We start from the raw sequence: 26751 nt of genomic DNA, 5'->3' as shown, positions 1-26751 counted from the left end.
CTGAACACAATTTATGGAACGTAAGCACACGTCTTTTTAAAATCATAATGTAACGATACCTAATGTACCTAAAGATGATCCGAGTGACTGTGGAATACATTTTGACAACACAACTTAAGTTTGGACATATTTTGTGTAGTGTTTCGTTAACATAAAACGACGGAAAACTTGTAATTCCCACTTCAACCCGCAAATAATTTATGCAACTGTGCTCTTTTATTGTCAGCAGATCCTTGTAATGTTTTAATGCTACTAATTCATTCACGTTACTTAATAATTTTGCTAAATCCAATACGTTACTTCCGGGTTAAAGTGGGAATTATCGAATTTCTGAAAGCACGTGAAGGCAGCATTACACGCGTGGTTCATTTAAACAATGTGAGACCAAATTACACATCCCATCATCCAAAGTGGCAGTACGACAGTTCTAAAAACAAATAAAGAACAAACTCTACACCTAAATTTACGTCATTATTTCATTTGATCTCCATTTTTGTCGAGTCGCTTGCTCAGCTGGCACTGTGCTCGGCTAGACGGGCACGCCCACTGACAGCCCGCAGTCAAATTTGAAGGTCTGCTTCCGGGAAGTCTGTTATGCGTTTCATAGAAGATAGATAGGAAAATTGATAAAAGCAGAACTTATTATAAAGGATTAAGTGCTACATTGTGCGGTTCAAATATTTATATCTGAGTTTTTGCCCCATCTTGCAAAAAAGAAAGCTGTGTGCTACATAGCCACTGCGATTCGGTGAATGATCTCAACGCGCTTCCTGGGCTAATCCATTGACCAATGGGAATGTTTGAGAGGCGGGAACAAATTTGCTGATTCGCTGGATTCCTCCTACAACTCAAAGATATTAAACAGCGCGTTCGACGTCAAACTTATTACGAACATCGACAATGCAGAACCTTAGCTCTGTCTGATGTCTAAAAATCGTTATTCTTCTTCAAACTTCCACATATGATTTATATGTACAAAAACTAACAAACTATGTTTAACGTTATAGATTGTTCATCTTATTTTGTATAATTTCTGTTAGGCCTGTAGACCTTCGTGTGTAATGTATACGTTTACATGGAGTGTTGTAGCTAGTTATTGTGAATTTATAACACAGGGGTGGAATTAAGTGTGGAATTGGTGATTAAAATATGGGACCCTACAAATGTTACATTTCTTTTTTTGTAGAATAAAAATGAAAGAATAGTTTCTCATATTGTGCACAGATATGTTGCTCTAAACCAACTAAGCTGTTAAGTCACGTGCTAAGCTTTAACAAACAGTTTGGGAAATATGATCTGATCCAGTCTAGTGTACAATTGTAATAAATATGACAAGAGTAAACAACAGTCAAATTTCTTGCATTACTTTTTAATTAACGTTAATCAGGACTAGTATTTCTGTCACAAACCCAAGATGCTTAACTGCTAAAATGTATTACAAAAATAAAATGCCTTTGTTAATTATAGTACTTAACAAATAACCTTTATGCTTCAACATCAAGCATGTTATGTAGTTCAGATCAAAAACATGCATTTTGTCCCTGCATTTCACCCTTAGAGTCAAGATTTTACTGTATGTCACAGCTGCAACAGTTCAAAGCACGGAGAAAATACCCCGTTACGCAACAGTGAATCCCACATATTAAATAAAATGGTTGTCCAATATCTAGTCATAGAGAAAAGACAGTCTTTCCATATAGGATCATGCGAACACATTGCACTAAGGTCCACATCCATATATCTTCACTCTAACACAAGAACAGATACTGAAGCATTGCTCAGCTCTGGCAAAATACCACTAGATTCAATGTGGGTAAAGAGTGTTGTCTCACTGGGGGATCGACACGCCCCTGTAGTTCAAATACTGAGGCCTGGCTTAATCATCTTCTCCAGAGCAGACATATGTTATCTTTGGCTTTGAGGTTACAACACAAGGGGTTTGTAAAGAGACCTGCTAGATGAAAACAACAGAAAATGCAAGCTCACACTTATAAAGGGTTACTTTAACTTTTCCCCCAATTTTTTTCCAATAACACCATTCTAAAATTATATTAACAGAAATGTAGCTTCCCACATACAGGTGATGTTGAGTGCAGGTGAGTGCATTTTTCTGTACATCATAAAATAATTATCTAATAAGTCAAACAGTTAATTAAAACTTGGTTTTCTTTTGCACTTAATGGGAATCCTTTAGTTTCTTTTTACCTTAAAATGAAATTAATGTATTTAGGGGTTGAAAGGACAGTGTGACTCGTGAGGAATTAAAAAAAATAAAACAAAATGCATAATTCCAAAATCCACTCAACAGTTCAGCACAAAACACATGGACCTTAAGCCATTTAAGTGAAGTAAAGAACCTCCGAGTTCCTTGAATTTGTGACGTGTGAGCCCTTGAAACATTTAAGGGCTTCCCTGATGCCCTGAATTAAGCTATTGATATATTCTTCCTTATCCATTGTTAACATTTATTGTCAAACAACAAAGAAGGCTTTTAATTAACAGGCATCGAATAGTCTCTGAAAAACGACCAAGCGAAACGTTGGAGAAAGGCAATAGCTGATAGTCTCTTCAACTTCCTGCACACGGCGCTGAAAACGACAACGGTCCCGGGCAATTTCCTCCCAGGGGCCATGGCGGTCCTCATCACTGCTGGCATAGAATTCCTCCACCTCTTCCACAAATTGCACCTGTGAAAGAACAAAAGTTCTTTATATTGCTGTCAGAGAAAGACTTTTAAAAGACATTACAAAGAACTGCAACTCATTTAGCATTCTGTTCCTTTGCACCAAGTTATTAGAGTTATATAACACTGCATACTGTGTCATTAAAACTCTGCGACCCATATGCTGCTATTTTCTCCTTAAAAAGCTTTCTTTGAGCCACCACTTTATGACAGTGACTGATAAACAACAGGTTATGAAAATCATTAAACCTGCCAACACAGGAAATATACATGAAAGCTTATCTCTTCTTTGCTTTAAATTGGATTCTCTTGGCAGAACATGGGTTAAGGTTAAAGAAAAACAGACAGCTGCACAAGTTATTTTTTTATGCTCTTTCCAGACTCACAGTCTCACTGTTGCTAAGTAACTTGTAATTGCACTTAATTGGTAAAATAATGAGCAGGTACATGATGGATAACTCCCTCGCTCTAAGTGGTTGGGAGTGCTATCCCCAGACCAAAGCTAATGACTTTGACTAGTGTGATGCCAGAGTCATGAAATCCACCACACCATCAAGTGATAATGAGTAATGGGCAGAGTACTAACTCCTGCCTCCTTGGAGAAGGTAAAATGGAACCATTGCATCATATTAGAACAGGCAGAGGGAAAAAATAAAAATGATATTGCATGGCTTTACATCATTTTCACAGACTAGCTTTTACAGCCATGTTGCAATGGAATATAGCCAAGATATAAAACCAAATGACAGTATGAAAGAAAACAATGTGTTGAAAGCATTTAACTTACAGAAGAGAGGATTAATGGAGTTTATAAATAGTCTTTAAGAAGACCAAGTCTGAATAAAATGTTATTCACCATATCCAAGGCTCACTTTATTCTTTATTACATTGTTTTGCATCTTGCTCCGTTGTCGTTGATTTCTTTTTACTAATCTACATTTATTAGCCCCTTGTCCCTGTGTTTAATGCGTCAATTTCCTCAAGAGGGGCAATAAAGTCTTCATATCATATCCATCTTTAATAATATCGAACAGCTTGTGCCTGTTGACAATTTCAAATGAACTTGCCTCAGAAAAATACTTTACCAACTCGAACTCTGCCTTTATTTCCAAAGCTTACCTAACACCTCATTATTTTAAACCTTTTGGAAATTCGAAATGACAAAGTGGTGGCACTTTGTTATCTCTGTATCAACTAAACACTAAAACATGTATATGATTCAAGGTCAAGAAAGGCGTAATTTTATATATATGATTCATTCGTCCATTCCAAACACATTAGTAAAGTGCTCTTAAGCTCAAACACCACCCTTAAATACTTTACACCTTTTAAGCAAACACAACATTACATCACTACATTACACAAGCATTTTCAGTTCAGAACATGCATGTAATAAGTGTAAACTGATAAAAAGAACAAACCTTTTTCAGCTGAACACCCATGACACCCCTCGAGCATGGCCCAGAGGAAATCTCTGAAAATCCACTGTCCAGCCTCTCTTCTGCCTCCTCTCTTTTGTAGTTTGGTGTTCCAGGCGTTGTCTTCTTTTGACAAGATTTACGAAGCTTCTGAGTCTTTATTGGGGCCTGAAAGTTGAGGGGACTGTAGGGGTCTGCTGAGCAACTAAAGGAGTTCCACAGTTTTAGATTCTCTTCCTCATCCACCTCACAAGCATCTTCGCTCGAGTCATTCTCAGAAAGCGAGGGTGACAAAGTAGAAGGTGAAAGATGGGAGGACATATGCGCCGGTGTGGATTCCGAGACCGGGGATTCTGTAGCAGGGTTTGGCTTGGAGGCCGACCTCATCGGAGCTGTAAAATTCCTAGGGTTGTAAGGGTCCTCATTTTGGCACAGAGAATTCCACAGTCTCTCCGTCTCAGAATTGGCATCCTCTTCATCCGTATTTGATTCACAGTCACTGCTGTCTTCAGACTCTGAAGGGTGGGATGAACCTTCACTGTCAAACCCATCATCATCATTACTGTCCCAATCGCTATCATCCTCAGATTCAGATTCATCACTGCAAGGGCTGCCCATGATATAGGCGATGCTCTTGTTTTGACAGCGAGGATTGGGCAAAACGAGTTGGTCTTCAGGTGTTGGAGACACATGAGATGATCCCTCGGACGTCTTGTCAGTCTCAGACTCAGAATCTTTATCCTGTTGCTGAATTTCGTCCTGGCAGTCGCCAGACTCAGTATGAGAGTGTTCCACAGATTCATTCCCTGTAGTGTTACTGTGTGAAGAGCTATCCCCGGAGGCAACATGTCCATCTGTTTCTGACACCTCTTGCTCCTCAGAAAGCAGCCTCATATTACGAAGCTTACTATTTGACTGTTCTTCTTCCAAGCTTGAGTAGCCATTATCCTGATCTGGGGTCAGAACTGCCACCTCACTGTAGGTTCTATTACAAACTAGAGGTTGAAATACACTTTGCTGCTCATCATCTCCTAAGGGAAGCTGGTATGAATTTTTAAGGGATTCCGTGTGTAGGCCTGCATTGTGGACCAGCTCTTTGGAGCACGAGGGTCCAGCGCTTTCGTTGTTCATTGATGCTCTATCATCCCTACACACACAAAGTACAGTCGTCATGGCGATGGCAGCATGAGAGCGACTCTGACAATAGGCAACACTGTGGTGTTCTCCACAATGCTGCAAGTTTGCACCAGTCTCGTTTGTGGTTTGCGATACAATAAGCAGCCCGTTCTGCGGGCTATCGTCAGCTCCCAAAGATCCACCCCACCGCCGGCTGTTGGCAGAGCGCGCGGTCGCCGTGTCGGCGCAACAAACGACTTCCGGTTTGCGTCGCTCGGCCCCCTTCAGTCGTTTTTCTTGCGTGGTGGACGCGTTCATCAACAACTGGCTGAGAAAATTTCTCGCCGTTCCGAGGTATCCGACTGATACCTGCCTTTGCACGTTGAAATCCTTCTGTACCGCGTCCTGGATTCCGAGTTGGCTCAGTGAACCATGAGTCAACCAGGCCAGAGACCCCGGGTCTCCGGGAGACGCGCACACCGCGTTTTCATGCTGGCAGTTGAGGTATGCAACTTTCAGAGAGGGGTCGCCCAAAACCCCAACTAGCGAGCTTCCCATATCCAAATTCGACTTCATATCAAAGGCAGGCTGGGATCTTCCCGGTAAGTATTTCTGCAGGAAAGACCACGCGGGCCTGGAGACCAGAGAAAACACGCTGATCCACGAGCTGTCATGACTCCTGTCACGCACGGACCGCGTGTCCTCTTTAGAAAAGTGCCCATGTGTGCTCATACTTCCGAACATGTGATTTCCTTAAAATGACTACGACTAGATGAACTTAATAGAAATATAATATTAACAAGCGATCTACTCCTTTTAGCAACTGTCAAACACAAATTAGTGACCGCGTAATAAGACTGAGCTGGCTAACGCAGCTAGTTGTAAACTAGGCTAATATTAAACACAAATTTGTGTTAGGCTAAATGTTAGCTACGAGAAAAGCAAAACGGTTCATTTTTCATTGAGTTCAGCCCTTGGCAGCCTCCATGAGTTACTATTTAATACTCTTCTGGATACATGAAACGGTACATGCCGATTATTGCGCGGTGAGTCCGACCCGGCGCCAGCGAGTACCGTCAGCGTCCATATTGAGCGCAGTATTAACGCCAACTGTGTCGTTCTGAGGAAAATAACACAACTTATTTCGGCTTGAGGGAATTGTAGAGACGACAGAAGTGCAGGAAAGGTGTTTCGAAGCCGTATGAGAGCAATGTAGACCAGTATATTCCAGGGTAAAGTTCAAAGCAAAAGCCATTTTGTCGTCCGAGAGAAGAAGTGTATGTTCCTCAACTGTCAGTCTTGTGTCGTCTCATTCGAGCCCGACCGCCGCGCTTTTCAGAAATACTAAAAAACGTTTCTAAGACCAAAAACTAGTCTAGGTGATCCCCACACGACGGGAAAAACGGTTTCACCTTAAATTAGCGTTAAATAGAAATACTTTGGCGTTCAGGCGCGTTGGTATTCCCGCTTCGTTCGCTCGTCGGAGCTAGCCGCAGAGCTAAAGTGGAGAGATTTCATCAGAAAAGGACTTAAGGGAGCGTCTGTAAAGTACAGGAAGTCCTGAACGGTTAGGGACCGTGGTAAAATGTGAATCTTATGCAGCGCTTGACGTATTATAGGAGATATTTAGTGCGTGATTTGCAATGTTTTTTTTTTTAATGCGACACTGTTTGTCCGGTCACATTTTATTACTTTACATTATGTGAGAACAGAAAGTATTTTTACTAATGCAGTGAAGCGAGACCCAGCATGCGTCTGACAGATCTATTTGTGCATTGATTTGGAAAAGACAATTTTAGAGAACATAAATGCATACGGTCTCTGGAACTGGGTTAATGTTTTGCTTCTTACCACGCATACTAAAAACAGCATAATGTCCTCTTTTGGTTATGCAGAACAGACAGACATCAGATACACAGTTATGAACAGAGGTCTGCATTAATGCGCTTGGAAATATTTCAGTGCATTTTATGGAAATTCTGCTTTTTATATACAGGCTAGATTACAGATGAAAGCGTTAAATTGAATTTTATTCCCAGGTTGTCTTAATTTACGGTACTCTCAGTGGGACGTATTAATATATATTAACACGGATGGATGAGTCATGATTCTCTAGAGATTTTGGCAATTAAGGCTTGATGAGCTCAAGTCTGATGTAATTCTTACCTCAGGGTTAACCAAAACAGCATATGGGATAAAGCAGATTGTTGTGGTCAATGGCACATGTTTGAAAGAGGGGAACTTGTGCGAATACACCAGACATTTCGTATTACTTTCATCATTCAACAGTGTTAATTGCACCACCTTTGCCAACGTTTATTTAGCGATGTAGTTGAAAAATAAAGGGAAAAGGACTACATGAAGCTAAAGCCAAAACATTCAAATGTAGTCAAATAAGTTTTCCTGTGCATTTATTAAGTGCAAATAAAGTAAAAAAAAACACATTTTAAAACTAGACAGAACACTTTACATTTTTTTCTTAAAATGAAAGAAGTGGGATAAAGCTCCTTTATATCCATAACTCGCATCAAAATTATATTCTTAGCATATTGGGTTTACACTTACATTCTCTTTCAATATTCAAATTAGGGACACAGATGTTCTAAAAGTTCCATACTTCCAAACCCACACTCTTCTGCACATTGACAAACATACCTTTCCAAAAATAATTTTCTATTATTGGACTGCATGGAATGGTACATGCATGACTGAAACTGAAAGGAAACCGTCATGTAACAAGTCATTCAAATCTCTATTTAAGCATCACTGAATGGAGCTGGTTTGTCTTGTTAGAAAAAGGTTTAGAACACTCCTTTGATCTGGATGATACTACACCTTGCTTAAGGCTAATGGATTGTTAGAGCACATTGGCATAAAGGGTTTCACTTTGTAGGTCACTTAAAGAATTTAATCAAAGAGTTTAATAGGATCCTGCCCTGATGTACTTTTCAAAGGCAAAAGCTGCACAAAACGATGCCACTTGGTTAAACTGGACACTTATGTGTATTGGAGACATTTTCCAATCTCTCCATTATTCCATTAAATATACCATTAGCTTTTTATTTCTCGAATTTAGCAATTTCTTCTAAAAAAATAAAACTTAGTGCAAAGTAAAGCAATTCAGAATTTAAAATCTTCACACTGGGTTCCCAGGGAAAGAGAAACTATTGTTGTACATTTAGCATAAAATTTACATGCCATTTGACATTAAAAGGAGGAATGGAAATACTGACAGACTTACTAGTCGAAGCTTTCATTTTACTCCCTTTTAATGCAACCAAGAAAAAATTTAAATCAACCAATAAAACTTGGAAAAATGTGAAGTCAATGTACTTGACAAACAAATGCAAAAAAAGCAATATTTATCCAGTAGTATTTCACAGCATGCAAATCAACCATTTTCAAATAGAAAGTTTCTTGTCGATTATGCTTATATACCAGTCAGACATAAATCAATGACCCCAAGGTCAAGTCCTTCAAAACCTTTTGTGACATCATATCTTCAAGAAATGAAAGACCTATAAAAAGAAAATAACAATCCTGATTCTTCAGGGTTCGTTTCTTTTGTTCGTTAGCCTACAGTGTACATGCACTTCATCATTGGGTTTGTTTTCATGTTATCACCCATTTTACACCAAGCCAAAAATCTGCATTCACTCGGTTTTGTTTTGAAATGACCACTGCAACTGGTTAAAGCAAGTTGCCCAAATCAGACATTTGGTTTTCAAACCACCATCTGAGTGTTTTTCCATTTTATCAGGTAAGAGTTACAAGCAATGAACACTTACCTGTCATTTTACAATATGAAAGCAGTCACTCATTATTAATTACAATGTAAATCTGATACAAAAAGACATAACCAATGTCACAAGACACAGAATAGCTCAAATTTGAGCAGCAATAAAGAAACATCTTAAAAAGAAAATAACTTAAATTTTAACGTTTCCGGACAGCAAAGGATATGGACAGCAGACCTCAAACAGATCCCCCACCCCTTGGTTTTTGTCTCATCTTGTTAGCAAGAACCTCTTTCTGTAATCCAAGGTCAGATAAACATGGTGCACAAAACCCCACTAGAACAGTATAAGGTGATGCTGCTTCATCACAGAGTCTACACGTCTCCTGGGTAGGAGAATCAAAAAAACTCTCAAACACCCCCACTGGGGGAAACAGCCTTCTGAGCTACTGGGTATCTTCAACTTCCCGACCCATCGGCAAAGATGGACACAAACACATGCACGCGATGGACATCAGTGAAACTCTTCACTTCCAATAGTTGTCGACACAAGTGCATGCCAGTTTTGAGTATTCTCTGTTAGCGGTTTATGTCAGAGCCCGTAGAGCTCAGCTGGTGCCAATCCACCCAGCGATGACCTGGTATGATGTCTTTTAAGGGAATGATGGTTTCGCCCAGCAAGGTATTTTCCCAGAATGCTCCCTCACTCAGTACTCGCAGGTGAATGGTTCTCTGCTGCAAGTCCCCGTGTGGTATTTTATCGTACACCAGCTACCAAGAAAGGACAGAGGAGATTATATCATTGCTAATCTGAAGATTCATGAAGGCAGAACAATCTCTTGTGTTGATTTACCATCTCATTATAAGTGGGGTTGCATGTACGGCGGGCTGCCTTGGTCTTCCTCTTGCTAGTTTTCTGAGGGTCAGGGAGGAGGTACAATTTGACGTATGGATCTGGATCAGTTCCGTCCTGTAGAGTTTGCTGAAAAAAGGTGCATAACCCATTAGTTAGATTATAATACAGCAGGGGTTCTCTGATTTGCATGGCTAAGTTTTTACATTAGGGGCAGCCCCACACAGTACCAAAACTTTTGTTTTATGAAAAGTAAACCAAGGTATACTGTTTTGAGGATGAAGTCATGTTATGCAACCTGTCCACCTGCCTAATTTAAATAGGAAAACTTCACTCATCTATTACTCACCAAGCCTCTAATGTGCATCACCATAATAAAAAGCTTTTCGCTCTTGTACAAAATCGAGAGCTTCACTTCACCTGCCACTTTACCAGGTACAGTAGCCCAAGACACATCTGCAAAAAAGAAACCATTTTTAGTGTTGAACAGTTTCATGAAAGTGGATTAAGTAAATAAAGTGATTGGATTTTCTGAGAACGGTTTTACAGACCAGACTAACAAGGCGCTAACAAGAACATTAACCTTCACAGATCAGATCTGGCCAAGACAGGTTTTGACATTGATCCTTAAATGTGACCCGGGACAACAAAACCAGTCTTATGGGTACATTTTTAGAAATTGAGATTTTACATGACATGAAAGCTGAATAAATACGATTTATATTGATGTATGAGTTGTTAGAATAGGACAATATTTGGTTGAAATGCCACTGTTTAAATCTCTGGAATCTGAGAGTGCAAAAAAATCTAAATAATGAGAAAATCGCCTTTTAAGTTGTTAATCAGGGGCACTGTAGCAGGCCATCCACAAATAAAGTTTTTATATATTAAAGGTAGGAAATTTACAAAATATCTTCATGGAACATGATCTTTACTTAATATCCTCATGATTTTTGGCATAAAAGAAAAATTGATAATTTTGACCCGTACAATGTATTTTTGTCTTTTACTTCAAATATTCCCGTGCTACTTATGACTGGTCTTGTGATCCAGGGTCACAAATAACTTAAAATCGTATTATCTGTTCAAGAACAATGTCCTACTACATTGATATTTTGAATAAGCTTTAAAATTTTGACGCTTTCTTATAAGTTATTCCAAGGTAATTTTTAACTAGGTGTAATAAATAAATAGGGAGTGAAGTGCTGAAGCGCTTACTCACTCGTGTCGGGTTGACCCTGTATTCAGAGTACATGCCGTGAGATTGCAAGCACATTGCACTAGTGGTTAAAGATAAAACTCTGGCCAGTAACAGGGTGTGACACTTACTCACACTCATCGTCACAGCATTTCGGTGCATCTGATTGGATTAAAATGACAATTCCATGACTATTACACTAACTCATAACAATTTGATGTGATGGTGGACTAAAATCCAAGAACTTTGAATTCCTCATATGTGAGAGCATCCACATTTAATAGTCACATGGGTGTGTACGAGAGTGTGGTTAAGAGACAAATAAGGAAATGAACCTGCTGGCTTATTGTGGAGAGTATTGACAATAGTTCCCACGCTTCCCGCCCGCTCATCTCTTGGAAGAGGGTGGAAGAATGTGTAGATCAGATCACACTGAAGGTAAGAGAAGAAGGTTACTTGCTGATGGCCAACCACAACTTATTCCTAAGCAGGTACCAAAATAAACAAGCAAACAAATACCAAGACAGCAGCCTTAATTTACAAGCACTGCAATACGGACACTATGCGATCTGGTTGCACAGGAATAAGAAAACTGAAAGTGTACAAAGTTTGGCAGCTGGTTATGACAGACGTGGTTCACGAGACTGAGTGGGGAGGGTGTTTACAGACAACACGTGTCTGTTTTCACAGAACTTGTGGCTGAATTCCAAGAAACATGCCAGTCAAACTGAAACCAATTCCTGACGGTAGTATCTTCATTTTGACCGATACTGTATGACTTTTTAAAAAAAAAACAGTCAAACTTGGTGTAGTTATTAATTATATTACGATTATAATTCACATATCTTACATATGTTCACCTGAATAACAGAGGGTCCAGTGCTAAAAACCCGGTGCTGAAAGCAAGGTCAATGGTTACCTGGGCCACTTCTTGAGCAGCATGGATCAGATGATAAACATATCCATTGAGTGACTCCTTCCTCCTTTCTGCCAGGGCCTCCCCTCGAGATCGACCAATCCCAAAGCGGCTGGGAAAGCTAAGGGGGTATCACAATACATATTATAGCTACTACACAGTGTAATTTTTATACATTATACTCTGTTGTGCTTGACTGTGAGAAGTTTGGCAATGCTGACAGCACTGAGAAGTTGTTTAAATGTGGCAGCTTTCATTTAGTTTGATAACTTATCTCTTCCAGACTAAACATATCCATTGATAGCAGAAACCTGCATTATTTTCCACTATGGTAAGAATTTTTTTCTGAAGCTCAAGGCATTAAGGTCTTGTGATGTAATTCACATTACCAAAAGACGGATTATAATACCTGGGGAGTTTTGAGGATGGGAAGATGAGCTGAAGTTTACTGTGAAGCTCATGGAACTCTTCAAAGGTCCTCTGGACTAAAGTTGATCCCTGTTGACCTTCCCGTTCCACTTTCACAACATAAGACTGCAAAGAGAGGAAAAATGTCATGATTGGCATGAAATGCATTTGGGATTCAAGGCAGCGTAAAGGCAGTCTACTTACATAACCCTTGCTTGGGGTACAGATTTTAATGTGTCTGCAAACAAACAGACTGCGGATCATGCCATCCGTTTTCATGGTGTAGACGCGTGGAGCAAATGAGAGAACAGGGCGTTCCTCGGAGGACGCAAACTTCATCTGTGCCAGGTTATGGATGAAGAAGTTCAGCTTTGTGGCGACACTGCCAAGACTGGACTCGATCAGCCTATGACAAGAGAGATGATCGAGATAAGACCGTAGATAAACGGACAACAGCGCAATCTATTACAGAAAAACAATCTTGAAAATCTCTTCCCACACGCCTCTGAGAACAAACTATAAATATATACACATTAAATCAATATTAAAGTCACATTTTTCATAAAAATGTTAAAGGTGCTGGAAGATGTCCTCACCTGGTGAAATGCATGGTAGCATCGGCTTCGGACTCATGTGGTCGCAGGGCATCATACACATATTTCAAATCATCCACATCAGATAACTCCGGTATCCCGCTGGACAACATCTGCAGTCAAACGAGAGGTAACATGTAGTATTTTCTTTTAAAGTACTTAAGATGCAATACAATTCCAAAAAGATTCACCACCACCAAAAAACTGTTTAATAACTGTTGTGGACTCACCAGACCGAGAAGGTTAAGAAACAGATGTGCATGTTTCCTGATGAGATTATAGGCCTCGCAACACAAATCCACAAATTCATGGAAACGGCTGGATGGCTTGTCACCTCCATTGATGACATAGGCCATATCAGAGGTAAATACGAAAGGTGCCCGGTCCCTGAAGAGAACAATAATGACACTTACCATCAACACTCAGATCTGCTTTAGTTCAAAAATATTCCTAGTGGTGCATTTTTCTGTCACAACAAATCCAAATCAGGGTCAAAAAGAACTTTTTCATCTTCATTTTGTTTTCCTACCGTTTGATGCTGCCAAACATCTGCGCGTGCCCCAGGAACTTGCCAAAGTCAATGTGGAACATGTGTCCGCTAGTTTTCAGCATGATGTTATCGTTGTGTCGGTCGCAGATGCCCAGAATGTATGTAGCCACGCAACAACCAGCACAAGAGTAGATAAAGTTTTCAACAGCCTGTGAAGACGCAAAACAAATGACCGATGGGAGAATAAGGCGTTTGTGATACAATCAATACTTATTAAATTCTACTTTGTGATAGCGGAGGGGCAGAAATTACACACTTTGGCTTCACCCAAGTCTCGGAGCACGTTAATGTTTTTAGCACACTAGATATAGTAACATGATGCAACCTGATGCAACTGAAGCGGCGGTGGATCTTTTGAAATGTTTCACAAAACCGCTGCATGCTAGTTCAGTTAGTCAAACAAGGGTTTGAAGTGTGAAGATACCACAAAGAACACCGTTCTACCTTATCATACTCCTCCTCAGTGGGGTTGTGTTTCTGTAACCAATCTGCCAACGGACGGTCTTTAAAGGAGCCAGTTACTCCATGCTCAACCTGGATCTTTCTGAGGGTTTCTGCATTGGGAATCATCTCTACAATGCCTAAAAAGAAAAAAGTACAGAAAAATGAAAAAGGAACCTAAAGCAATTCACATCATTAAATGCCAGATCAGCAATTGTCTGTCAAATAGGAACAACTGGTTTTGTGGTCATATTTCATGTTTTGAATAATATTTACTTTGTAATGATGTGCTTTATTGAAATCGAGGCCCTAACTTATAACAGGTCTTAAAGGATTATAAACCAAAGTCAGCACTTCTGAGTCGTTACCTCTGCCCCTTCCAGTAGAGAAGCAACGGAAGATGACCACCCTCATGTCCAGCCCCTCCTGGATCCAGATCTTATTCATGATCCGTATGATCTGCAGGGTCAGCATGTCCTGCCGGAGGTCATCGCCCGACTGAGAGCGAGAACACGACCACAGGTGACAAAGAGGAACATCTAAAAGCATCAGAAAAACCGATTTTCAACGAACACAGCAGGTACCTTAAAGATGACATTGATGTTGTCCCCCAGAGAATCCTGGTTCTGAAATGAGAGCTTCAGGGGAACCGCATTCGAGTTGAAGTAGGAGCAAGACTACAGAGAGAGGAAATGTGAGAGACCTGTTGTGATCCTGAAAAGCTTCACAGAGATGTCTACATGCTATGAGGACGTAGCATGTACCTGTATGTTGATGCCCTTGACAAGGAGGCCCGGGCTGAGGGGAAGTCGGCAGTTGCTGTTCAGAGTGAAGAAGTGTTTGACATCCTCAAGACCCTCACGGAGAATAGCCTGAACATCAGAGGAGAGACGAATGAAAATAAATGTGGTGACCAGATGGTGTCAAGAATATAATCCCCCTTAGGTTTTGGCACAGACTTTGTTCTTTTAAATAAAAAAAGCATGAGCTTTGTAACAAAATCAGAACTGTAGAAGAATGTTGTATTTGACAAATGAGCAATTCCAGCATTATGGACGTGACGCAGTGCGTTAGGGAGGTGACGTAAAAATGTTCAGAGAATGAATTTGTTACGATTATATTAAACCATCTGTTTATATTTTACTGAATTTGTCTAAACATACAATTTTTTCATAGACTGACATTTTTTTATCTAAAAAAGGGAAATAAACATGCATTATGGATGTGACAAAAAAAGGACAGTGTTTTTGGGAGACGATAAACTTTGTAGGATTTCTGTTAAATAAAATGCACAAACCTGACGCAATAATACCCCATGAATGGAGAAGGGATGCCTCTTTATAGAACATAAAATAGTTACTTTATATTAATTTTCATGTGTCCATTTATGAGAAATATGTGGCGTTATGGATGTGACAATCCTGAAAATGGCACTTTATGAAAAATCATGCACTATAAATAATGCTTTCTAAATTAAGAGATCTTACGTGGGTATTTGAACCTCAAAATGTTAAAATGTGTGGTAAGGTTGACATTTTCACGGAAGTGCCAAAATGACTTTTGATTTACAAATTGATCACTGATATGAAAAAATATGGAGACTTGTTTACACCTTGTACATAAATATGTGTGATGGGATATTAAAAAGACAGGAAAGCATAGTACAAAAAAGGTGTTAAAACATTTTAACGTTTCAATGAAATACAAATATCTCTAATATAAGAATAATCATTGCTTGAATTGCCACGCATGATTGATGGGGAGGAGCAGATTTTTGTGTAGTTGGAGACAAAATATATAGAAAACACGTGGTTTGATCATAGGTAATTCATTTGTTAGTGACAGCTGTAAAAGAGACTAACAGACATAAGGTAAAGTGAGAAAGGTTAAGCCTGACCTGTCTGGATGAAGGCGATGCATCTCTCACCCGCTGGGCCACTTTAGCCAGTATGTTAACCAGCCAGCCTTGTCTATCAAAGTCCTCCCTTAATCCACGACCGGAGCAGCACAGCAACGCCGCCAGCAGATACTGATACCTCACGCTGAACTGAGAGTCCTGAAGAGTATCTTTCAGTAGCCTAGACACACGGAGACACAATGAATAGAAGCTGTTTTTATATGAAATGATAAAAAATATTATTATTACATCAACATCCCCTATTTTACCAGTTAATGAAAATAAACATCCACTAGTTTTTGAGGACAGGACAAACAAAGATTGTAGGTGTACTGACTGACCCAGGCGAAAATTACTCCAGCTGTACAGCAGATGGCGCTGTGACCCCATTTCACACACATCATGAACACTCTTCCATACATGCCTAGAGGCTTTTGCATCTGAAGTCTTTATATATTTTAAGTGTCTGACGTTTTCCACTTAAAATTATTTGATCAGACTCTGATCCTTACATAAAAATTTGTTTCACTTTAATGGTGATGGAACATTTCCATCATAGTGAAATCACTGAACTTAAACATTGGACAAATGACTTTTGCATCTCAAGTCTTCATATATTCATTGTAATGAAGGTCAATTACATCAGCTATGGTCAAAATTCAATCACAGTGTAGGTAGCAGTTTAAGACTTGCAAGTCAGAACAAATGGGTTTTTTCTGATGAACACAGAAAGAGATATTTGGAAGAATGCTTGTACCAACAGTTCTTGGCCACCATTGACCACCATAGTAGGAAAAATAACAATGGTATTCCAAAGTGCCCCAGAACTGTTTGCTTTCCTACATTTTTCAATATATTTTGTGTTCAACAGAACAAAGAAATGAATCATTTCCTACTATTGGAAGTCAATGGTGGCCAAGAACTGTTTGGTAACAAGCATTTTTCCAAATATCTTTCTCCGTGTTCATCAGATTTGGAACAGCATGAGGGTGAATAAATGACAGAATTTATATTTTAGGTGAACTGTTCCTTTAAGAGCACGAGGCAGCATAACCTGGTTCTTAGCTTTCTCATATGCCTAATACATGTGAACTGTGTTTTTCTGTCCAGCATAAATCAGGGAGAGATGACACACCAGAAGAGGTAGTGAGCCACTCGCATATCCCCTATGGCCCTCCTCAGCAGAAACCGCACCAGGTGACTGTCCAAATAACACTCATACTTCAGCGCCTGTTTAACAAAAAAAGACAGAAAGAAAAGATAGCGAAAGCATTAAAGAGCTGGTTATTAAATGGGTGGTGGGAACAAAGAACAGGGGAAAACACAAAAAGTAAGGAAGGTAAAACACAGACAGATAGATTAAACGGCTAAAAGTAAATGAAAGGACATGACGCTTGGATACAAGCAATACAAGAATAGGAAGAGAGCAAGAAAAAGGGAAATGGGCAGTTACCTGTACTAACTGAGGTAGAAAGTCTAAAAGCTCAGGATCAGAGATGGAGTCCATCCACTGCACGGCCGTGTGCCGACACTCCTGATCTGGAAACCTGGTTTAAAAACATTGAAACTCAAAAGGCAGATTCACAATGCAACATCCATGTAAGTGTTGGTAGTATCATATATTTACATTGACCCATAACAAGTCTATAGTTAAAAATCCCAGCTCTTGAGCTGTGCTGAGGGTATATGTTAGGTGCCGAAATAAAAACCAGCTGCTGACAGTAGATAGTTTTACAGGAATTCAAGTCAGTCCAAGTTAGTTTATATCATTGATGATTAGCTGGACCACTTGGGCCACTTTAGTAAACATGATGATGAGCAGGACCACTTTAGTAAACATGGATACTGCTAATGGACCCCTTTGGCTATCCCCGTGTGACCTGGTTAACCTTATAAAACAACCCACAGCTTAAGCCACTTGATCAGTGTAACTATTTTAAGCTGGTATGACCTGTTTTTCTACCATTTATTTCTTCTTACGTTAATATTTGTAATACCATTAAATCTTATAAAATCATGTCAGTATTCACAGTGTGCTGGATGCGATTATCTGTCCTGGTTTCTGCACATGTGTTCTATTGGACAAAAGCAAAGGTCAGTTCTTCATGGTCTACCCAAATCAACCCTGTCGCCAACTCGACGGTCAAGCTCCACTTAGCCTCCAGCTCAACAACAGAGCGGTTGCCATGGTTACCGGAACACTCACGTGGCATTCAGCAGGCCCAGGGCATCCAGGTGGTTCATGCACCCCCACTGTCGAAGCAGGGCGTAGATGTCGGGGAGACACGCCCACTCCCAGCTGGGTGCGCTGGCCAGAACCAGCGGCAGCCGGCTGGCTTCCGCGTGGCAGAAATAACGCTTCTCCCACAGCAGACGCCGGTCCTCTGGAGACAACCTGGATACAGGAAGTCAGTTGATGAATTGTGATGAAGACATCCAAAAGGATGTTTTTTTTTGTCATGTGGGACTGTTGGAAATGAAGACATAAACAGACATCGCACACAAGAGCTCACCAAGACACATTAAACCCTCTGTTGTGTTTGTTTGTGGTCATACTTTACAACCTTGTCGAGCACGCTAAACTAGTCTAAAAAGAAGATTATCTAATCTGATAATGCAAAGGAGAGCAATTTTTCCATTTTAACACAATTAAAAACAAGATACGGAGAGTAAACCGTGTGGAGGAAGGTCATGGAGTGTGCTCTCACTGCAGTATAGGATGGAAAATAACCAAACTGTATCTCTGGCTGATTTATTCTGCAGTGTTTACCTCCAGAGTCAGACCTCAGGGTCTTGTACACCGGTGGAGAAGAACACAAAAAGACGTATTTTTTTTCACGAATAACCACAAAAACATGAAGGACTAACCAAAACTAACTAGCCTGTACCTGAGGCTATAAGCTAAACTGTCACATTATCCCTTGCTTAAAATTATGCAAAAACAGTTTATCTAGTTTTTTGGCGTTACCACATATGGTCATTCTCATCAGTGGACACCAGTTCATTTGAATGACACGTCACGTCATTAGCCAAGTCATCGGAACCAAACATCCACGCTCTTCTACTTTGCGTTTTCTCTGCCGGCTTATGCACTCATATTTGGGGAGTGGTTCTCCTTCAGAGGATGCAGGACCCTCAGTTCACATTACCGCCGTGCATGCTGGGCCACAACCATACAGTCATTAGACAGCTCCATATATTGGGGAAGGGTTCAGAAAGCTTAATATGGTCACACCCATGTTCATCACGGCAACAAGCATGACTGTCATTGGGGGACTACATATCCCACAATTCACAGGGGAATGGAGTAGTATTGATTCCAGACTGCAGTTGCCCGAGGCAACCCTGCGGCCCATCTGTTAATCAATGTATAAAATGAAAGCGCAGTTTAATGGGCTTTAGCATCTTGGTAATAACACATTTCACATTCATTATTCTTGCTGGAAAAAAAGCAGTTTACAACACAAAGACAAATTAGACGCTTAATGGAGTTTCATTTGATCGCCTGGTAGCAGACAAAAAAGCATGCATGTCTGCTTTGAAAAGTAGTAAACGTACCAGCAATAAGTTGCACAGTTTGAGATGTCATTTATATTTGAAGTGTGCCTAAATAATAAATTTGGCGTTTTTTCTAAATCCTTCACAAGCCAGTATAATACAAGCAAATGTTTTTTTTTAAACTAAAACAAATATGTCAACACCCAACGTTGTTCATATATTCACAACTAAGAAGCGATGAAACATTAACTTTCTGCTGACACAACCCTGATTCTAGAGTTCACGCGTGTCATACACTCAACCTTTGATCCGGGAGCTGGAGACAATTTATGACAGAATATTTCAGGCTTGTGTGGATCCAGATTTACACTTCAGCAAATGTTTAAGAGTTCTGCTGAGTCTGAGCACTAGCAGCAGAGAGATGAAAAAAATGAGAGGAGGAACAGGGAGCAGCTGGAGATATCCACATCAGCTGCCTACAGTAACAATGTGATTATTGTAAAGCACCATGCCCTGCTGAACACCAACAACTTATTTATATTGCAAACACGGGGAATTCCAAATTATGTAAAACATTCAGAGCGATATTGCCAAATACAGATTCTGAAGATCAAATTAATCCTCCTACCTTTCTAAATATGATTAATTTATATATTAAATTACAATAAATATGAAAATTGGTGACGTTTCTTAGCATATTCCATATATAGAGCACAAATCCACTGCCTATATATCCTGTCAGTGAAAATCTATTTTTAAACTATCGTAAAGGCGTTATCGAGTGATACAGATTATTTGCCCGATACATCGGTGCATCTCTACATGTCAGAATCAGAAAGAGCTTTATTTGCAAGTGTGCTCGGACACCACGGAATTTGTCTTCGTGACAGAAGCTTCAAGCGCACATGCAGGTTAAAAAAGCGACAAGGCACAGGTCACAAAACCTTATAAAAGAAATATGTGAGGGACAATACACATTTGACAAAAGACAATATTAGAAAAAACAACAATAGGCAGTATATTGTATGTACACATGTGCTATAAACAAGTTCTGGAGGGGAATAGCTGAATATTATATCAATAACATATGTATAATAAATATGAATATATAGTTGTGTATTGCACATGTTTTTATTGCACAGTAGAACATTTAACTGTTCATGAGGTAGATGCCCTAAGGGAAATAACTTTTCCCATTTCTGGCTGTTTTGGTGCTTAGTGCTCTGTAGCGCCGTCCAGACGGCAGCAGTTCAAAGAGAATCATACATAGATATATCATGTGTTCATTTACAAAGGTTTGATTCCTTTAAGAAGATTTCCATGTTCGTTCATTTACAGATTGAACATTTTCTAATGCATATCTGAGATCTGCTTTTCAACATCACCGTAAATCCATCCTCTCCTCCCACACAGACACGCCCGTGTGAAAGCAGAATAGAGATTTTATGCAGAGCAAAGCCCAAATCTGAATGAGTAAAAACCGCTGTCATTGAAGACCTCCAGATCTACATTGACCACCCTCTAGTTTAACATGACTTGAAAATGAAATTGTACTTTAGTAAACAGTTTCTAAAATATTGAAGATTTGGGTTTCTTTGGATTTCTATCAGGATCAGTGATCCATGCACAATTTGATTTTATCAATCCCTGATAAACATGATCACCAGATAAACATGACCACCAAACTAAACTCCGTAATGGAGAAACTGTCATCAGCTGTAGATAAAGCTCACCGAGCCTTTATCAGTGTAAACCACCCAAACCTGTTCACAGTCAGACAAGATCTACCTCAAATACCACTGTTCCATGGCCGAGCTAGAATGATCGGATGACATGAAAATAGCTTTCAAAAGTTACAAAAGTTTAGCAAATACCCAATGGACCTCATCTAGGATACATTAAGAAGACAGGATTGCACAAGGTAACAAAGCTCACCAGAAAAGGGACTTCTTGTGCAAGACATCGTGTAGGTGGCGTTGGCTGACTTGGTCTAGACGCGAGATGTCGTATTGTGGACTAAACTCGGCAGGAGGGGGGGTGCTGAAGCGTACTTCGAATGAGGAAGTGGGAAAGTCCACCTGAAAACACAAGAGTTGTTAAAGACATTGAGCTCTAACAAGAACATCAAACGTCCTTTGAAGGGATGAGAAGATAAAAGAAAACCAACAGCTATTACAGGTACATCGCCTCAACCTCACAGGTTTTAAATTTGAAGATTTATGACGCGAAAGCAATTGAATTTCACCGTTACGGCTGGCAGCGGTTACCGTAGGTGCTATATTGTGTCAGCTGTGGAGTACAGCTTAGGCTTTCACTTTAAACATACCAAATGAAACACCACTAAACACTAATGCCAGAGATCAAACACACACAGACCCGAAACTGCAGCCAATGGACCCAAGAAACCATATTATTGCAATGAAAAAGGTTTTCAATGATCAGACATCTGGGTGCGTTTTCACACTTGTGCATCTGTCAGTCCAGTTAGAAATGCATCCAATCTCTATTGCCAAAGGCCTCTCAGCATCACATTTCAGCCATTACCAGAGCAGTACACACCACAGCTGATCAACACTAAAGTCCCTCATCAGTTTCATGAGCTTCACACCAAATGGACCATCTGGAACTGTTATTACGCACTGCGCTGAATACAAAGACCCATAAGGGAAAGTTCGTTCACGTAGCGTTCTTGTTTATGGTTCAGTCAGCTTTAACTTTTTGCTTGGCGAAGAGGTACAGCTCCTTCCTACTTCAATATGAACTCAAATCTTCAAAACAGGATGTTTTTAATACATCTTCAAAATAGGATGTTTTTAAACATTTTAAAGCAACAGATTTTAATTTAAATATATTTTATAGGGCTTTCGTAGTATTGCATTGTTGTAACGGTGTTTTACAGTAAAAACAAAGTGACAAAAGCAGAAAAACTGTAAAAATGGCAAATCTACAAAATGTCTAAGACATTGATTAATTGTATGACTTTATGTAGAAGCAATACAACGACAAGAAAAGATCATGTGGTTCAAAAGATCACTTCATGTGGTTTAAGTTTCAATGGAACTGCAGCATAAATTTGTAAATAGAGATGGTGAATAGAGATGTGTATTTTTGTATGCAAATCGACAGTTAAATTTAAAAAGTTAAATCGACAGAAAAAAGATCTGTGGTTTTTAATCTATGACACAACAGTTATAACCCGCTCGTGGTTTTTAAAAGCTTTGTGTCTTTGTTGCTAACAAGTTGCTAAAAGCGGGCACATCCTTTGGCTGTGACGTTAGACGTCGCCAAACAAATAATGCAATATAGGCATGGATGGGGATTCATTCACAGCTTAGTTACCTATCAAGGAACACCTTTTTAATGAAGTTTTAAAAGTTATCAAGAGGTTTGGTGGTGGTGGTGGTGCCGTTGAACGACCGTAGTGTAGTCTGTTGATCGGCTCATGTTTCTTTTTGGCGATTGTATTAAGGCTTCAAAAGTAACAAACGTTGTGTTCATTTCTAAAGACTATCTTAAAAACAAAACATGTAAACGTGAAAAAATCCGTGATTAACAAAGGTTTATGATGATTTTCCAAAAGTCTATAGTATGGGAAAAATGCATGGGCTTTCGGTCAAGGGAACCAGTGTGGCAATAACATCCGGGTTTGCCTATAAAAATACGTCATGTCTGCACCACACCATTGGTTCCTTTACCTCAAAGGCGGGACTTCATACAGTTGCCAATACGCGTTTACAGTTACATTGATTCATTTAGACACTTTTAACTGAAGCAACTCTTAAATACAGCAGTATTCAAATTTAACATTAGCACACGAGTGTTACCAGCTTCAGTTTTTATTGGAATTGGCGTTTTAAACTCCATCAGCAGCAGATAATGAACTACTTTATTACCCTAGTGATTTTGCTTCTTGGCTAGGTGTAAAAAACCTTAAACAATCCCAAAGAATTGAATGAAAACTGAAGAGCAAAAAATTATGCGAATTATGTGAGAGAAACAGAGCGAGAGGAACGCCGTAACGGTTAGGACAGGAAGAGAAGCTTAAGAGCAAGTACGTTACTCATGAGTCTTAATGAGCCCCAGATGTGCCGTTAGACCCGAATGCATCTTGGCAGTGGGGCAGCTGAACGGGCAGATTGCAGGTCGTGACTGAAGGGAAATCCACACACACTCTCACAGAATAACCTGAAGAGACTACTGAATAGGAACAGGACCAGGCTTAGCTCCCAGTTTATACTGCACAGCCCACTGCCCTCAGACAAAGCCGTGCCATTCGGGTACAAAAGAGGCCTGTTGGCACTGCCATGGGCTGGCTTGGCACACCGAGATAGCAGAAAGAGGGTCTGTATGGGTGAGGCCAGAGCAGGGGGGTGGGAATTTTCAGGCGGCCAGACCGGTTTTAGTGAAAACTATGTGTTTTACCGTGCAGTTTCACAACAATAGTCGTGGGGTGCTGTTTACAAAGAACTGGTTAAATGTCACGACTGAACGTATGAAGACACTGTGTAGAGGAAGTGGTGACTCATGGTGCACACCTAGGACTTTAGGCATAGAGCTCAGGTTCTTGCGGAGCGTTAGACTCATGCACGGTTTCATGCACTGCTTCTGCAACTACAGCGATTTAGTCATAGTCTGATTGGAAATAAACTGTGACCTGTGATATTTCTCTGCGATGGTTGAAATCGTTGTGTTGTAAAGCAAAGGTTTAACAAACCTAATTGCGTGTAACTACTGGTTGCTCACATGACATCATAAAACTGGTCTAGCTGTTTCTGGCTTGTATTCTTTGCACTTAGTTTTGCTCAAGGCTGTTTAGATGGGTTTCAAGTTGTGAGATTTTCGATCTCTCTCTCTCGCTCACTCTCTCTGCAGATCTATCTGACCTACTTTTAAGACCTTCTGCAGGCAGAGGGACAATCCCTTCCTACTTTTCCACTAACACACCAGCCCAACCTTATTACCATCAAAGTTATGAGTTAACCGTACAATATACCTTCAATATAATCAGACACATAAGCACTAAACATATAAATGTACACATTAACACAACCGATAAAAAACAAACCGCATAGTTAAGTTAGTTAAGAATACACACAGATTTTTGAGTTGTTAAACCATGTTTTTTTGCACAAAATCCATCTGGTTTGAATGTACATATGCACATATCTGCGTGGTACTACGAAAATTGGTATTTTAAACAGGAAGGCTTATCTGATAATAGCATGGCGCAGCCTCCTTGATAAAACACTAATCTTGCAAAATAAGAGCATTGAGACAAATGACTGTGTGTGGAAAAAAGGGTGTGTGTTTGTTTAAGTTCACCGTGGCTGAGTCAGAGCTAACTGTAAAGGATTAAGCATGATAAGCAGAAGACAGTTTACTGTATGATGTGCAAGAGAAAAGAAGCTAACCTGGAGGATGACGCTATCTGGTTGGCTGAAGTTGGGCGTGCTGGATCGAGCGTTTCCACTGCCTGGGGTTGAAGGCCAAAGACCGAGCAGCTTCCTCCCACACGTCAGGACACTGAGAAAGAACAGGTCAGACAACAGCCTCGCTTAAACAACACCTAACATCCGCTCATGGATGCGTGAAAACAAGCTGCAACAGGATACCGACAAGGAAGAAGTATAAATACATACTTGGCTCAACCGGTTCATTTATAACATTTTTCTTACAAGCAAAGATAAATATTTGCAAAACGTGATATGGATCAAACAGATAAATGGTTTTTGGAACTGACATAGATGTTTTTAGTGTGTGTGCTAGTTGTAGGCCAACGAACGATTGCAAAAGTTGGCCTGTTCTGACCACCACAACATGTTTACTGTAGGAGGTGAGTATCAACAGAACTTTAGTGCTTAAAGAGTCTGCTTTCATGCCCTCCAGGAAGTGATACACTTTCCTTAAACGTAGTACAGCGAAAACTTTTTAGTATAATGAAAAAGACAGATCCGTGCTTACTGTCTAAAGTTAAATAAGGGCATGGTGACCCATCCCAGAGCTTCCATATTGCGTTTCTGCTTGCTCTTGTCCTCCACCCCTCCAGGAGGTGGTAGCGGGGTGGCGTATAGAGTCACGGTCAGCAGCGACTCTCTGGGCAACTGGTTAATTTGGACGGGGAAGCAAACTCTGTATTTAAAGGAAAAATATAAACAACAATTAGATATCCAATTCCAGTCGGAACAATGTCTGATATGCAATTCCAGTCAGAACAACGTTTGATATGCAAACACAAAATATTTTTTAAAACCCTTTGTGTACAAAATAAATACATGCAATACAAACAGTAAGTCATGGTTTATTTTAAGACACCTACACGTTGAGATATAAAAAGTACATATACACCTACATACATTTACAAGGATGTAGAAAATAAATTTCAATTGTCTTCCAAAAATGTTATGACAATACCAGTTCTCTACAATACGCCGTCTGACTAAAAAAATAGCAACAGGAAGCTGAATTGGAAGAGCTATTTTAAAATTGTCGCCTGAAGTAATAGGCAAACAAACCAAGATCCAACATGAATTCAAACGTGAGCGATTGACCCGTTAATTGTTAAAATAAATGCGTTGTACTTGACAAACAACAAAAGATTGTGCTCAATTGGTGTAAGCTCACCTCTGGTCCCACACCACCAGGTGGAAAAGATATTTGCTGACCGACTGTTTACTGGTGTGCTGGGGGGCACAGAGCTCCACACTACCATGGGTGAGCGAACACGACAGGAAGAAATTTTCATAGCTGTCGATGCATTTGGAAGAGGAAGAGACAGAGATCAGTAAATTCATCTGAAAGAGGACTTAAAGAGAACATAACATGAGATCATGAAAATTACATTTCGTTCAGTGTTTAATATTGCCGTGTTTGACAGTAAGCAGTCTGACAAGTTGTAAATCAGAAGGTGAATGAATAAAGTTATTGGCTATGAAAAAAAGGTAGCGACTCGGAATCACGCAAACGAGTCGTAAACCAAAGTAGGACCATAAAATCCCTAGTTATTTACTCTTTAAATGAACAGTTCACCCCAAAATTCCTTCATTTACCATTTCTCCAGAAGGACTGATATGCACACTAAAACAGCACTTATTTTTGCTGCGTGTAGTGTTTTTCAGAAATTGGCCTGTTCTGACCACCGCAACATGTTTACTGTAGGAGGTAAGTATCAACAGAACTCTTGTGCTTAAAGAGTCTGTTTTCATGCTCTCCACTTAAAATGCAATGCATAATTCATACAGATCACTTTAATCATCTCTTAGGTTGTTTTTGTGTCCATTTTGAAACTTTAAGGCTCCAGTAATTCATTGTCAATGCACGTATGAGGAACCAGTTCTGCACATTCTTCACAATGTCACCACAAGTTTTCCATAGAAACAAGTTAGTTGTACAAGTTTAGAATGGTATGAAGATGAGGAAATGTGATTTATTTTGGTGAACTGTTCCT

General features: G+C 39.8%; 2 protein-coding genes across 2 annotated transcripts in view; both read right to left on the bottom strand.

Annotated features, from left to right (window-relative positions):
* Positions 1–1348: 1348 nt before the first annotated feature.
* Positions 1349–6745, bottom strand: LOC130410590 (protein phosphatase 1 regulatory subunit 15B). The gene is made up of 2 exons (XM_056735349.1): positions 4105–6745; positions 1349–2687 (listed from the first exon to the last, which is right to left on the bottom strand). Exons 1-2 carry the CDS (start codon positions 5959–5961, stop codon positions 2496–2498), a joined length of 2049 nt encoding a protein of 682 aa, XP_056591327.1. The 5' UTR covers positions 5962–6745; the 3' UTR covers positions 1349–2495.
* An 866-nt stretch (positions 6746–7611) lies between these two features.
* Positions 7612–26751, bottom strand: part of pik3c2b (phosphatidylinositol-4-phosphate 3-kinase, catalytic subunit type 2 beta) — a 34210-nt gene continuing 15070 nt past the window's right edge. The window contains exons 12-33 of the mRNA XM_056734659.1: positions 25929–26051; positions 25269–25436; positions 24719–24830; positions 21243–21385; positions 18016–18204; positions 17263–17356; positions 16945–17039; positions 15810–15990; positions 14677–14784; positions 14497–14589; positions 14281–14410; positions 13916–14052; positions 13451–13620; positions 13152–13308; positions 12925–13034; positions 12533–12734; positions 12330–12454; positions 11924–12041; positions 11340–11436; positions 10156–10262; positions 9807–9935; positions 7612–9724 (exon numbers count right to left, since the gene is read on the bottom strand). Of these exons, the coding sequence (XP_056590637.1) occupies positions 9533–9724; positions 9807–9935; positions 10156–10262; positions 11340–11436; positions 11924–12041; positions 12330–12454; positions 12533–12734; positions 12925–13034; positions 13152–13308; positions 13451–13620; positions 13916–14052; positions 14281–14410; positions 14497–14589; positions 14677–14784; positions 15810–15990; positions 16945–17039; positions 17263–17356; positions 18016–18204; positions 21243–21385; positions 24719–24830; positions 25269–25436; positions 25929–26051 (2980 nt within the window). The 3' untranslated portion in view covers positions 7612–9532. The remainder of the gene's footprint in view (positions 9725–9806; positions 9936–10155; positions 10263–11339; positions 11437–11923; positions 12042–12329; positions 12455–12532; positions 12735–12924; positions 13035–13151; positions 13309–13450; positions 13621–13915; positions 14053–14280; positions 14411–14496; positions 14590–14676; positions 14785–15809; positions 15991–16944; positions 17040–17262; positions 17357–18015; positions 18205–21242; positions 21386–24718; positions 24831–25268; positions 25437–25928; positions 26052–26751) is intronic.

This window comes from Triplophysa dalaica, chromosome 21 (genome assembly GCF_015846415.1).
Source record: "Triplophysa dalaica isolate WHDGS20190420 chromosome 21, ASM1584641v1, whole genome shotgun sequence".
NCBI lineage: Eukaryota > Metazoa > Chordata > Actinopteri > Cypriniformes > Nemacheilidae > Triplophysa > Triplophysa dalaica.
This window is presented reverse-complemented; position numbering and strand designations above follow the sequence as displayed.